Below are 12892 nucleotides of genomic sequence, written 5' to 3'. Positions count from 1 at the left end.
TTAATGCAAAGAGCATATTTTAATGCAATTAATATTTTTGAGTTGATATAACATAAATTATACTGTAATGAATTATTGTTTGATGTCTGGTTCATATGCAATAAATATGCTGCAAATGAAGAGTATACAGATTATAGATATAATTTTTTTTTAAATCTAGGAATGGTGAAATTGAGAAATGTTATAAATTACCAGAAAGGTTTTGAAAAAAACCTTAAATTTTATACTAATAGAAAACATATTATCAGCATATGTGTACCATACATGAACATGCAAAAAAACTTTTAGCAGTAGTATTTGTAATAGTAAGAAGAGAAAAATAGAATCTCTAATAGGCATCAGAATGCTGTAGCCTACTAAATATATCTATTTTGCACCAGAAACTGTTGTTGGATGATAAAAATATCATCAAATAAATGATAGAAACACTAGGTAGTAAAAAATGGGCACAGAGGATTTCCAAAATTTACAGAATAAAATAGAAGCTGGCTTATACCCATGTTTCACTCTATGGCAGGAGTAATAAATAACATGTGATTGCGCAGCTTAGACATAAACAAGTCATGCATACTGCCCGTTGACCAGCACTGTACAGACATGAGAGGCCAGCAGTGAAGAATGCCAACAGTACATATATGTACTATAAATAACTCAAGAAATGGTACAAAATAACTTTTATGTCTGATCCAACCACCTTTCTCTCAGGAACATTGGGACAAGCAAAGGACAAAATTTTACACATTTTATTAACAGATTCTACTTCTTTCAGGATGATTTTTTTTGGAGTAGCAACCCCTAAATCATGGGATAGTGATAGTGAATATATAATAAAGATGACAATTAACACACCTACTTATAAATCTATGTTTGATTGGTAAGTAATCTGCTGTCCATGGGAATGGTAAAATTGTGACTTTTCCCACTGATATGCTGTTGGCTAGGCCTGTGCAAATATCAGTTTATTAGTTTGAATCAAATACCAATATCAAATTATCCAAAAATACAAAAACTGAATAGTAAGAAAGAGAATTAGACTCACACTAAAAAATTTTTTTTATATCATGTAACAACTTCTGGAAAATTGGAAAAATAATACGTACTAAAGTGAAAGGTTGGTTAGGTCAGCTACAATAATTACATGGAAAAAGTTAGTTAAAATGTTTGAATTACTAAGCAGAAGTGGTACCTTGTTGTTGATGAACTCGCAGGCGAGATCCTTGAGCGTCTTCAGCCCCAGCGCGCTGGCTGCGATGGACACTGTGTCGCGCGCCAGCCCCAGCTGGAACAGGAACGTCACCTCCGGGCCTTCCATCCTGCAAGCAACACTTCCTCAGCTGCTGCCCACAGCTGTGCGTGCTGCCGGGTCCATTACTGGAACAAACATGACATTAACATGCAAACATTTGCAAAAACGTTAAATCTATAAAGAAGTTACTGTAACCATTCATACTTACACTGACCAATCATCTTCATCCCAAACATACATTGCACAGTCATCTTAACCTTTGATAGCTGACCACAATTGTACTTCTAGATTATAAAACGCTGCTTAAACTAAAAAAAAGAAGACATTTTGAGATAATACAATAATTTACATAATATTAAAGATAAAAGCTATTTTATGAAAAAATCTATACTGGAAAAAAAAAAATCAAGTGAATGAGTACATTTGAGGAATTGTTACAAACCACATATCTAACATGTCATCTTCGAGAATGCCTGCCCAGTTTTTACAAATTATATCAAATAAAGAATTTACAAATACTTTATATTGCTAAATACTAAATACATCTTATGAATTTAAAAAAAATTATATTAAGAAAGCTAAATTCTATCCACTTAGATTTTTTGTAAACTTTCTTCCATTTTGATAGCATTTCAGCAGCCTCTTAGAAATTCTCACAACCCCATTTAGAGTTGAACCCTGGGGTACGCAAGCCACAGACTATTTTCTCCCTGCATTCATGTACCTAGTTGAGTTTCTGCACATACGTCCTTTTCACTTAGACTTATACATTACTGAAAAACTAAATGCTGATACCCACTAAATAATGTGACATTCTCACCTGGCCAATGATATGCGCTTATTTAGCTCACAGAGTTTCAATAACAAATTAATGTTAGATTTTGAAGTACTTGTTATTGGAGTTTTATTTTCTTTCATAAACTCTGCAGTCTTACTATACCTGCCTACTCCGCTATTTAAAATTTGTGATCTTATTAAGATGCTAGGTTATAATGTTTTAAAAAATTTACTGTAAAAGTTTAAGAGTACTGTTTACGAATATTATAAACTCTTATAAATATTTTCTATTACAAATTTTATTTTTTTCAGTTTCGAGTCTGATAAAACTGGAATATTATTTCATTAATATAAGGATTTTAAGAATACTTTATTATAGGTCTATACATGTTATTTGCTAATGGAAAAGTAGAAACACAGACTATATCACCACAGGAAACAAAAAAAAACAAAAAAAAAGCTTTTAGCATCACTTTTAAGTACTGTACAGAGTAAGGCTCAAACCTGCTAACAAAAATTGTTATTAAATTTAACTTAGTAAGATATGTGGCCTACTAACTGTTGCAATTGATGTGGTAACTATGGAGGATAACAATTTATTTTGTACAAAACCAAGTGCAACGATACTTGTTAAACGTTATATTTTTTTTTTATTTTTTAATAACTTAACTTGACTACAACAGGCAAAATTAAAGAAGTAAACTTTGTCTGAACAGCAAATATAATATATAGGTCATTTCACCATATATCTCCTAAGGCCAATATCAAAGTTTTTTTATATTGTTTCTAAAAAGAAGTACAAAAAAAACCAGCAACCTCAGCATCTGTAAATGATTTGACGAAGTGTTCCTGTCGCAACTGCATTACAGGTCAATGTATATGTACAAGGCTACCCTGTACTGGCCTCTGTAAGTGCTGGGGAGATTCCTGCAATATGAATTAAAATAAATAAATATAATTTTCACTGGACTTGATTGGTAGTTTTAATTAATTGCTTGGATCCCTGTACTTACACACATGAATGTGATCATATTTTGAAAACCATCAGTCTTATCTACATACAAAGACTGTCCTGTAGATAATTTAATGCAGAACATATTGTTCTTTGACAGTTTTATCATAGCTTAAACTGTTTCGATTAAATATTTTTAAAAAACCATGATTAGGGACACAAAATAGGGGGGAAGGAGGAGAAAAATCAGTTCTCAACGTGTTTCTACTTCTATATTACACAAATACCTAAACAAAAGCTACATGCATGCCAAGTTTCAAGCTTTCTGCCAGATGAAACCATATTTCAAGTTAAAAGGATAGACTATTTCCGGCATTAAGCATAAAACAGCAGCCATCCATTACACTAACACAGAACTGAGTTGGCAGACACCAGGGAGGTGATCTCTCTCGTTGTGTCTGCAGACAGTCACTGAACATGCCATATGGCAATGTTCACTGCCTCTCTATCAAAACTGAAAAAAAACTGTCTGCATCTCCAGATAAATTTTTGATATTATAATATATCCAACATGGACGTACGGCGGAGTTATGGGGCGAGTGTCTGAGCGAGGGAGTCTGCGTGATAGTGTCGCGGGTGCGGCGAGCGTCTAGTTCTGAGCGGAGCGTAGAAAGGATCCTTGGCGAAGGGAAGTGCGACTGAGTGCGACGACGGAGGTCCACGAGGGGTGCTGCCATGGTATTAGGAATGCGCATGCGCATTTCCCTCCCTCCACTGACGTGACCTGGCGGCCGGGCCAGGGCGCGGGCCGGACGAGCAGCGCTGCACGTGTTTACCAGGAAGTTGTTTGCCGCTCTTGGTACGCCATTGTCTGCGATTGACCTCGTCAAATGTTTAGGAGACAGCAGCGGTTTTAAATATACTTAAATATAATATTATTTGTATTAGTTTATTATAAGTTATAAATCAACTCACATATATGCAAGACTTTATTTAGAAACCATGTCATACTGCTCTGTCTTTGGGTGCAATAATAGCAGTAGGCGAAATAAAAGTATGAAATACTTTCGTTTTCCTACTTGCTCTGAAATTCAGAAGTTATGGATCAACTGCTGTCGAAGGGCGGATGTAATTAATGTCAAAACCGGTAAGTCATATTAAAATACACAACTTTTAATATTGTTTACACAAGAATTAAATCGTTTCTATGTTGTCAATAATCTATGTACGTGTTTTGTTCATTTTCAGCAAGAGTATGTTTAGCTCATTTTAGCGAAGAGTGCTTCTACAAAATCTTACGAGAGAAACTGCTAAATTACTCACCGGTGAAAACTCGAAAATTAAATAAGGACGCAGTGCCTAACTTGAAGCTTCCAAACGTTACCTGCACTGTACAGTTAAATAGAACTGAAAGACAGAATATCAGAACAAGGAAGAACTTAGTAAGGGTAATTCTACTACATGCAAACAGAACAACAGAGTGAGTAGTAATTAAAATCTGTATACTAGCATTAATCTGTCGTAGTAGTAACATTAATTTAACATGCAGAGCAATTTTTAATGATGAACACATTTTATATATCTTTCTAAAACATGTTTATGGATATTTTTTGCTGGCTTGCGTTCTGTTTTTATTTAACAAATAATATTTCCGAGAAATTTTTATTTTTATTTTTACATGCTTTTATATTATAGTGATAATTTAATTATTTAATTTTCACTGGTATTAATTCTGTAAAACCCACAAATGAATTACTCTGCTAAACTTAACCGCCTATAATTACGTATTTCTTGATTGTTGCTGTATATTTTATTCTCGTGCAAATTCCCTTACAAAGTGAATTAACTTTTGAATTAGGCTTATATATAAACCTAAAATTATCAAGTATAAATATTTAGAATTTTCCCATATTGTATTGTAGGTCTATATACTGTTGAGATAATATTAGTCCTATTTCAATTACTTCCAAGTGATTATTGAAGTATAATATAAGTTTTGAAAACTAATACATATAATATAGCATTAATGAATTTCAATAGCTCTAATATGATTGTAAATAAAATTAAATACAATTGAATTTAATTTGTCAACGCTTGGTTTCTACAGGCTGAGTCCGAACACCGAAGAGCATGAATCACTGCCGCCTGTCTCTACTGCCTGCCAAGACTCGCCTCCTGTTCGTTCCGAGGATGATGTTCGAAAACTTCACGATAGGATTCGAGAACTGGAATCACAGGTAAAAGAAACTTTCATTAAAAATAAAGAACTAGAAAAAGAGAAGACATCTCTGAAGGAAGAAATGGAAGCAATTAAAACACTGCACACTGATTCTAATATTAAAGTGCAGGAAGTGTTAGGGAGATTTTTCACTCCGGGACAGATTTGTTTGATTTTACAGAATAAGAAACGAAGGATTTGTTGGTCTGCAGACGATATTGCTGCTGCCATTTCTTTGACGAGTGTAAGTGCGAAAGCATATTGATACCTTAGAAACAAGCTTAATTTTCCATTACCTGATTTAAGTACTCTACGGAAGTGGGCTTCGCAGTTAGATTGTAACACTGGCATTTTATACGATGTTGTGGCTTTGATGAAATGCAAGAGCAGGGAACTTGGAGATTTTGATAAAGTCACTGTCATTTCTTTCGATAAGATGAAAATTAGTAATCAGATATGTATGGACAGGAAAGAGCAACAGATTCTAGGTCCTTACAATTACGTACAAGTTGTAATGGCTCGTGGCCTCTTGAGTAACTGGAAACATCCTATTTACTATAATTTTGACGAACCCATGTCTGAAACAACACTGAAGAAAGTGATCGTGTGTTTAGAAGAAAGTGGTTACAAAGTTTGCGCGGCAGTAAGCGACATGGGAGGAGGTAATCTAGCTGTTTGGAAGCAACTCGGCATATCTCCTAGCAACACATCATTTAAAAACCCTCATGATAGCACCAGGCTAGTTTATGTTTTTCATGATGCACCACATTTATTAAAACTAGCACGAAATCATTTAATTGATAAAGGCTACGTCCTTCAGTCAGAAGTTATTGATAAAACATCTATTGAAAAGCTACTGTGCAAATCAACACATGATCTAAAATTAGCACCGAAACTGACCCAAAATCATCTTGATGTCCAAGGGAGTGAAGGCAGAAAGTCAAAATTGCTGCACAATTATTTTCAAACACGGTTTCGGATTCACTGAAGCATGCATATGCTAATAACCCTATTGAACCTGATGCTAGTATGATCTCAAGATCAAATTTTCTTTACTTATTTAATGACTGGTTTGACATTCTTAATTCTTCTGTTCTACAAACTGCATACGGAAAAGGTTTGGTTCATCAGGATAAGATTTACGTGAAATGACAAACACAATCGAACTGCTGAGAGTTAAAGGCGGGAAACATAAAATGCCTTTTCAGAAAGGAATTCAGATAAACAATCAATCTTTGAAAGATTTACTTGCCTACTTAAAAAAGTCACTGAACATTCGGTACATCACGACTGTTAAACTTAATCAAGATGTATTAGAATGCCTTTTTTCATGTATCAGAGGAATGGGCCATCAAAATAAACATCCATCACCAGTAGAGTTTAAATACAGGCTAAGAAACTATGTATTTGGTAAGCATTCTAATGCAGTTTTTTCTGAGAAACAAAATACCAACGAGAGACCGGAAGAATCGTGCTTGCTTGAGGTCGCATCTCATGTTTGCGAAGGAGAAAAATATGTGGGTGAACGTAACAACTTATTACTTCAAAGATAATTTGACGTAGCATCAAAGCTGCAAATGGAAACTTTAGCTGCAAGTGACTGTGCAGAGGAATTTCCTTTCGAACACAATGAACATTCTAAATTGACGGAAAATTCGATAAGGAACGAAGGGCTATGTTGCTCACCGCTTCAGAAATGCACATCCTGAGCTCGGCTCTGTGAAATTGACAACGGAAAATACTTTTATTGCTACACAATCTGCGGGAGGCTTAGTGAATCCCGAAAATGAATTTCTTGAAAAAAAATTCTCTCGCAGAAAAATGTTTCAACGATTTTCATGGTCCACTATTTTCCATTGATAAAAATATATTTGAATTTTTGACAGGTGTAATTATGAAAGAAATAGGGAATACCTTACCTTTTAAAGTTGTTCACTGCTTCGTAAGGACAAGGACATATATACGCATCAAGCATTTCAATATAAAGAACAAAATGAAAAGGACAAGAAGAGGAAAGAAATAATCAAAATGAAAAAAATTATTAACTAATTTTGTTAAAAACGGTACACTACTGTCACCTAGGCTGTCAAGGTTTCTACGGAGTTGAACATAAACTTTATGTTTTGTGTAGTAGAAATTGTTGAATGCATTATCTTGTTCCGTGAGAATGCAAATGTCGAAAATAATAAATATTTTTGTTAAATTTTTATGTTTCCCATGTATTGTTGTGTTCAAATAAAAAAAAAATTGTGTTTCGTAAATGTATACTTCTTTCATAAATTTGTTTTTGTTTACTATAAAGTTCTACTTTGGTAAGTAATTTTTGTAACACGTTTGACTGGCCTAAATGTTAATGCACGTTCTAACTACTTCAGAAATACTCATGTATATAATTGCATTTATTAAGTAAAAAATGTATTTGTGATTGTTCGCAATGTTGTCGGCCGGTTCAACATTGTACATTCCGCTGTCACCAATGAGGGAAAATAAACCACAGTAGCTGGCTGAATACGGGCCGAGCGGGGAGACAAGCCAGGTGGCCGCCAGATGACGTCATGCGCAGTAGCCGTCGAAACTCGTCGGCCGCTTGCCTGTCCCCTGGGGTGTTATATTAATAAAAAGGTTGTAATTTTATAATGTTAAGATTTGCTGAACTTTTATTGCTTGAAACTTATCTTGGTAAACATAACTATTAAGAAAATGTATTCTAAAAATATATACGTATACTAAATTCTGGGACCTTCTCTCTTTTTTTGTTATGATTAATGCTTTATCCTAAGCCTTTCATGGGCTTCACCTAGTTACTACAAGACACAGTCATGCAATTGATCCGTAACCCCTGTAATTTACACTGTAGGGTAGATTTTATGGCATTCCACCTGGCCTGGTTTGAATTCATCAGGATTTTAGATTGAACATCCTATAAACATCATCATAAGCACAAGGAGCTAAATAAAATCTTAATGATTATTTTTAAGTTTATTTTTTGGTGCTTTCTAGGGGTTTTACATCAATATTATTGTGGTCTTAACAATCCTTACCAGTAAATTAAAATTTTTTGAAACAATGTCTGCACCATAAATGAAAAAAAAAACTTATTTTTATATAAATTTATATATGTAGCTAAAAAGATAATGGTCTGATGATACGTATTCTAATTATATAAATAACTGAACACACACCAAGCATATTTTAACAACTGTGCACATTACAATGCGCCTGATTCCGACAGCTGACATATACTTTTTCATGGTTTCACAAAATTTAATTAAGTATTGATGATCGGGAGTGATAAATACTGTGCTGACATCATAGGCGTACCCAGGAATTTTTTTCAGGGGGTGTTCTTCCAGATTTTTAAGAAAAACTGCATAAACACCAAAAATTAATAATTTCTTGAGTAAATAAATAAAATAGTCTCAAATTTCATATTTTTTATGCCTCTAAGTATACATATGCATATTTTTTATGCCTCTAAGTATACATATGCATATTTTTTATGCCTCTAAGTATACATATGCATATTTTTTATGCCTCTAAGTATACATATGCATATTTTTTACTTGGTATATTATGCCTTGTGTAACATTTATATAATGTTTAAGTATTGGCATATTTATATATATAAAAAATTAGTTAACGAATTTACGTACGCACTTTACAAACTTATTCCTAATAAGTTGACGGCATGACAATAGAATAATTGCTGTATAATTTGATTGTAAGGGTGTTAGCAACTAAGGCCGGAATTATAATAGCCCGTCCATCCGTCATCCGTCTGTCAATTACGTGACCTACACCCAATAAGATGGACTGAAAAATGTCATCCACTCGTCCGTCTAAAGCTTGGTAACTTTATACTTTTGACGGGTGAACTGATGAAACTATAACCTCCTAATGTTTTCTAGGTGTTTGCATATAAAATAATATATTAAAATGTATTAAAGTTTGTTTAATTGTTTAGCTGATTCCAAAATCATTTCTTAGCTTACGTTTAGACACATTTCGAAAGCTCTTTTTTGAAACAAAAATGGTCTAAGTAACGGAAGTATTATAATTATGTATGGTAACTCTGGAAATAAGAAAATACATACCGGAAAAAAAAACACACTCTGAGTTTAATGAGTTTCAAGTACTTACTTTACATAATTGTTTAAGTAATATAATTACATATGATAATTTTTTTCCCCCAAATTGTTAAGTTTTCTCAACAGTTGTCAGCATTCACATGGAGAAGTATTATGACGGACGAGCGGAGTGTTGTAACTCACCAGCCGACCTCCGTAGCGTAGTCGGATGCACACCGGCTTATGGTGGGAGAGGTTCTGGGTTCGAGTCCCGGGTAAGGTATGGGAGTAAAACTGAGACTTATTAAAAATATACACTTGCGATAAAAGATGATGAAAAAGAATAATGAAATTGATATTTCTGGCTAAACGGATACCACTCAAAGCCAAAATCCAAGCAGTTAAGTGAAGTGAAGTTGTATATCGCTTGGCGGCTGACGGACGAACGGATGTGACGGGCTGTTGTAATTCAGGCTTTACAATTCAAGTTTAGCAAAACAGAATTAAATCTTTATATATAAAAATCTTGTGTCACGATGTTTGTCCGGGCTAAATTCCGAAACTACTGCATTGATTTTAATGAAATTTCGCACAAATATTTGTAACTTTGTACAACTTTATATATAGGCTACATTTTATTTCGATTAATGACAGAGTTTTCCGAAAATCAGCTCCCAAGGGTGGTTAAGCACTGGCAACAGTGGGTACTCCATCTCCATGACAACGGAATTTTGCAATGTTTATGCCTTCTGCGTCTTCATGGCAACGGGCATCGCTTGGATCCATTTTTTTTTTCAATTCGAGGCATATTTCTGTATAGATTTAATTATTATTTTATGTAAAATTATACCACTGACTGACTCATTATGATTGACTTGAAATCATTCAACCGATTGAAACTTAGCATAGTTACTCATTTTGTGATGTATGTAGACGCTCACTAAGATATGATTTTCCGAAGGGAATTTTGGGAGTTTTGGGGGTGTAAAATATCAAAATTCCAGTTTTTGGTAGAAAATCACCATGGCAACGGCTGTTGCTTTGTTGATGCTTCATTCGTCTCTATGGCAAAAACTAATTCACTGTTAGTGCAGTCCTCATCACCGTTGAAATTTTACCGGGACTTCAAATATCAAAAATTGCCCTTTTTTTTCTTTCAATTTTATATCCTACAGACTTGAACTTGACAGTTTGATGTTTTCCGAAAATCAACTCCCAAGGGTGGTTAAGCCCGGGCAACAGTGGGACAGCGGGATTTTTCATTGTTTATGGCTTCTGTGTCTCCATGGCAACGAGCATTGCTTTGATTTTTTTCCATTCGAGGTGCGGCAGTGGCGTACCCACAAGGAGGGGCATGTATAATGAGCGGCGCAAGTGTTCTGCCTGTAGACTGCCGTAGTGAAGTACGGGTACATCAGTTGTACGTTGTGTGCTCGAGAATCGGGAAACCATCGGTGCTACTCGTTTTCTCTCCGGTACATTACAAAGCATTGTAATAAATTTTTGTCGAAATTAATTACATTTTTTTTATTTATTATTTCTGTAAATGGGATATTTAGTCTCATTTTTTCCCCATTAGTATAGCCGTGCGAAGCTGGGTCGGGCAGCTAGTATAATATATACCTATATTAAATTATATTGACCTATTACAATATTCGCTAAAAACACCTACACATTGAGTTGAGGCCATTAAGCTACTGACTCAAACACAACTTCACACCACGTTGCACTCAAAGAGGTCCCTTTCATCTGAGGCGAGAAATTTACATTTCAGCTTTTCAATGTTTGTAACAGTCGTTTAAAATTATGCACCTTGCGATAATCAAACTTTTTTCTTCGTGTTATACGTACAGATGTACAGTATTTAAATGAAAGTACCTGACTTGACAAAATGACCAAAAAATGTCCCATCCCCCCCCCACACATTTTTATAGTTTTATAGAGTTTTGTATGAAATTAGGTCGCAATCACTACTGTTACTCAATGCCCAATTCTACTAAGAAAATCTAAAACATAATCAAAGTACAGTTGAACTGATTATTCCATAGACCAATCACCGCAATTTGAGAATTTAGTCTGACCTATCATGAACCAACCACTGGAATTCAAATTTGTTTACGTTTACTTACCAATTGGGCTGCTTAATGATGTTATTTCTCTCGTTTATCTGTGTTTAGAAATTGAGCTCGAATGACATAAGTGTTCGTAATTTTCTTGCCTTATTTTGGGGGGGGGGGGTGGTTTGAACCCCCAAAACACACCCCCCTGGGTACACCTATGGCTGACATACATTTACTTAGAGAAAAGCAATTATCAAGTAAACAGTAGGGAGGCGACAACAGGATCAGAGATACCTCACATTGAAAACAGTCTCTGCTACACTATTAAAGCACAAAACAAATTGATGTCACTATATTTACATTACAGATAATATTTACAATATTTTTTTACACCATTCCTTAATACAAAAATACCATTAATTATTTACATGAATTCAAGCATAGCAGCAGCCGACTTACCAAAAGTAAAATGCAAAAGTAAAATATACATGTAAAGTTCTTGAAAATATCTTAAATGAGCATTAAAAAATCATTTAAATAAAAAAAGGAACTGAATAAATCAAATTACAGGTGTTTCCCCCTTTTTTTCTAGAGTGGCACCCCTACAGAAAACAATTAGGGCATACCCATGATATTACTCTTATATCACATGCAAAATGCAATCTCAAACATTCATCAAAATTTCTTGATGGACACTGAATGCATCTAAGCTCTGACTAGCTGAAGCTCATAGAAACACATTACACATATGTGAAACATGCTTTACTAAAAGCATCACTTCTCCCTTTGCAACAAAATCTCTTTCCCATGTTTTATCTGTCTACCTATACAGGGCACATTTAGGTTAGATCCCCCCCCCCCAAAAAAAAAAAATTCAAATAATGTACCAAGAAATCATTTGTTCAGAAGGTATTTGTTGTACCTAAACTTAATTCATATACAGATGTGTTATTACCAAATTATAAAATGTAATTAAGTATGAAAATATAAAAACAAACGTGGTCATATTTGATTATTTTTTTTTAATGATAGTGACTTATCCTGGAAATTAAATGATGAATTAAAAACTGTTAATTCCGAAGGATAAAATATAACGCCAATATTGTTGACATAAACAACAGGTGACGTCACCTCTGCAACCTGCGAAACGATGCCTGTAAATGTTTTTACAGCAGACCGAAAGATGAAATGAACAGGTGGCCTACCCCTAGATTTTTCTTTGATAAGCAAGTATTAAGTTAAATTACCACAAATTTAAGTTATCAGATAAAGCCATGTTGACAAACAAAAAAAAAAGGCTGAAATTTTGACATAGTTTCGTACTCACCTGCCACTTAATACTTCCTTTGAAAAATATCCGTAACGTAGAATAAACTTAAAAACTGTATTGACATTTTGTTTAGCGTTTTTATAAACTCCAGAAAGGCATGAAAAGGTAGAATTATAAATAAAATATCAAAAGAACTGAAAATTCTCACGTTCCGAACAGATGGATTACTTCACCCATAGAATAAAGAGTAGTTTACCACACAACATAAGCGAGCGGGGTCAGACCTAGAACAACATGCATGG

The 12892-nt window shown here is 34.3% G+C and overlaps 1 protein-coding gene across 2 annotated transcripts in view; it reads right to left on the bottom strand.

Moving 5' to 3' along the window:
• The window catches only part of LOC134531150 (serine/threonine-protein kinase D1), a 157764-nt gene extending 144872 nt beyond the window's left edge, over positions 1-12892 (bottom strand). The window contains exons 1-2 of one of the 2 annotated variants that reach the window (XM_063366769.1): positions 12648-12892; positions 1187-1371 (exon numbers count right to left, since the gene is read on the bottom strand). In XM_063366769.1, coding sequence (XP_063222839.1) covers positions 1187-1312 — 126 coding nt within the window. In that variant the 5' untranslated portion in view covers positions 1313-1371; positions 12648-12892. The remainder of the gene's footprint in view (positions 1-1186; positions 1372-12647) is intronic. The other variant, XM_063366770.1, reaches the window with a different exon arrangement.

This window comes from Bacillus rossius, chromosome 3, assembly GCF_032445375.1.
Source record: "Bacillus rossius redtenbacheri isolate Brsri chromosome 3, Brsri_v3, whole genome shotgun sequence".
NCBI classification, from domain to species: domain Eukaryota; kingdom Metazoa; phylum Arthropoda; class Insecta; order Phasmatodea; family Bacillidae; genus Bacillus; species Bacillus rossius.
Note: the sequence above shows the minus strand (reverse complement) of the source record. Positions and strands in the feature narration are given on the sequence as shown.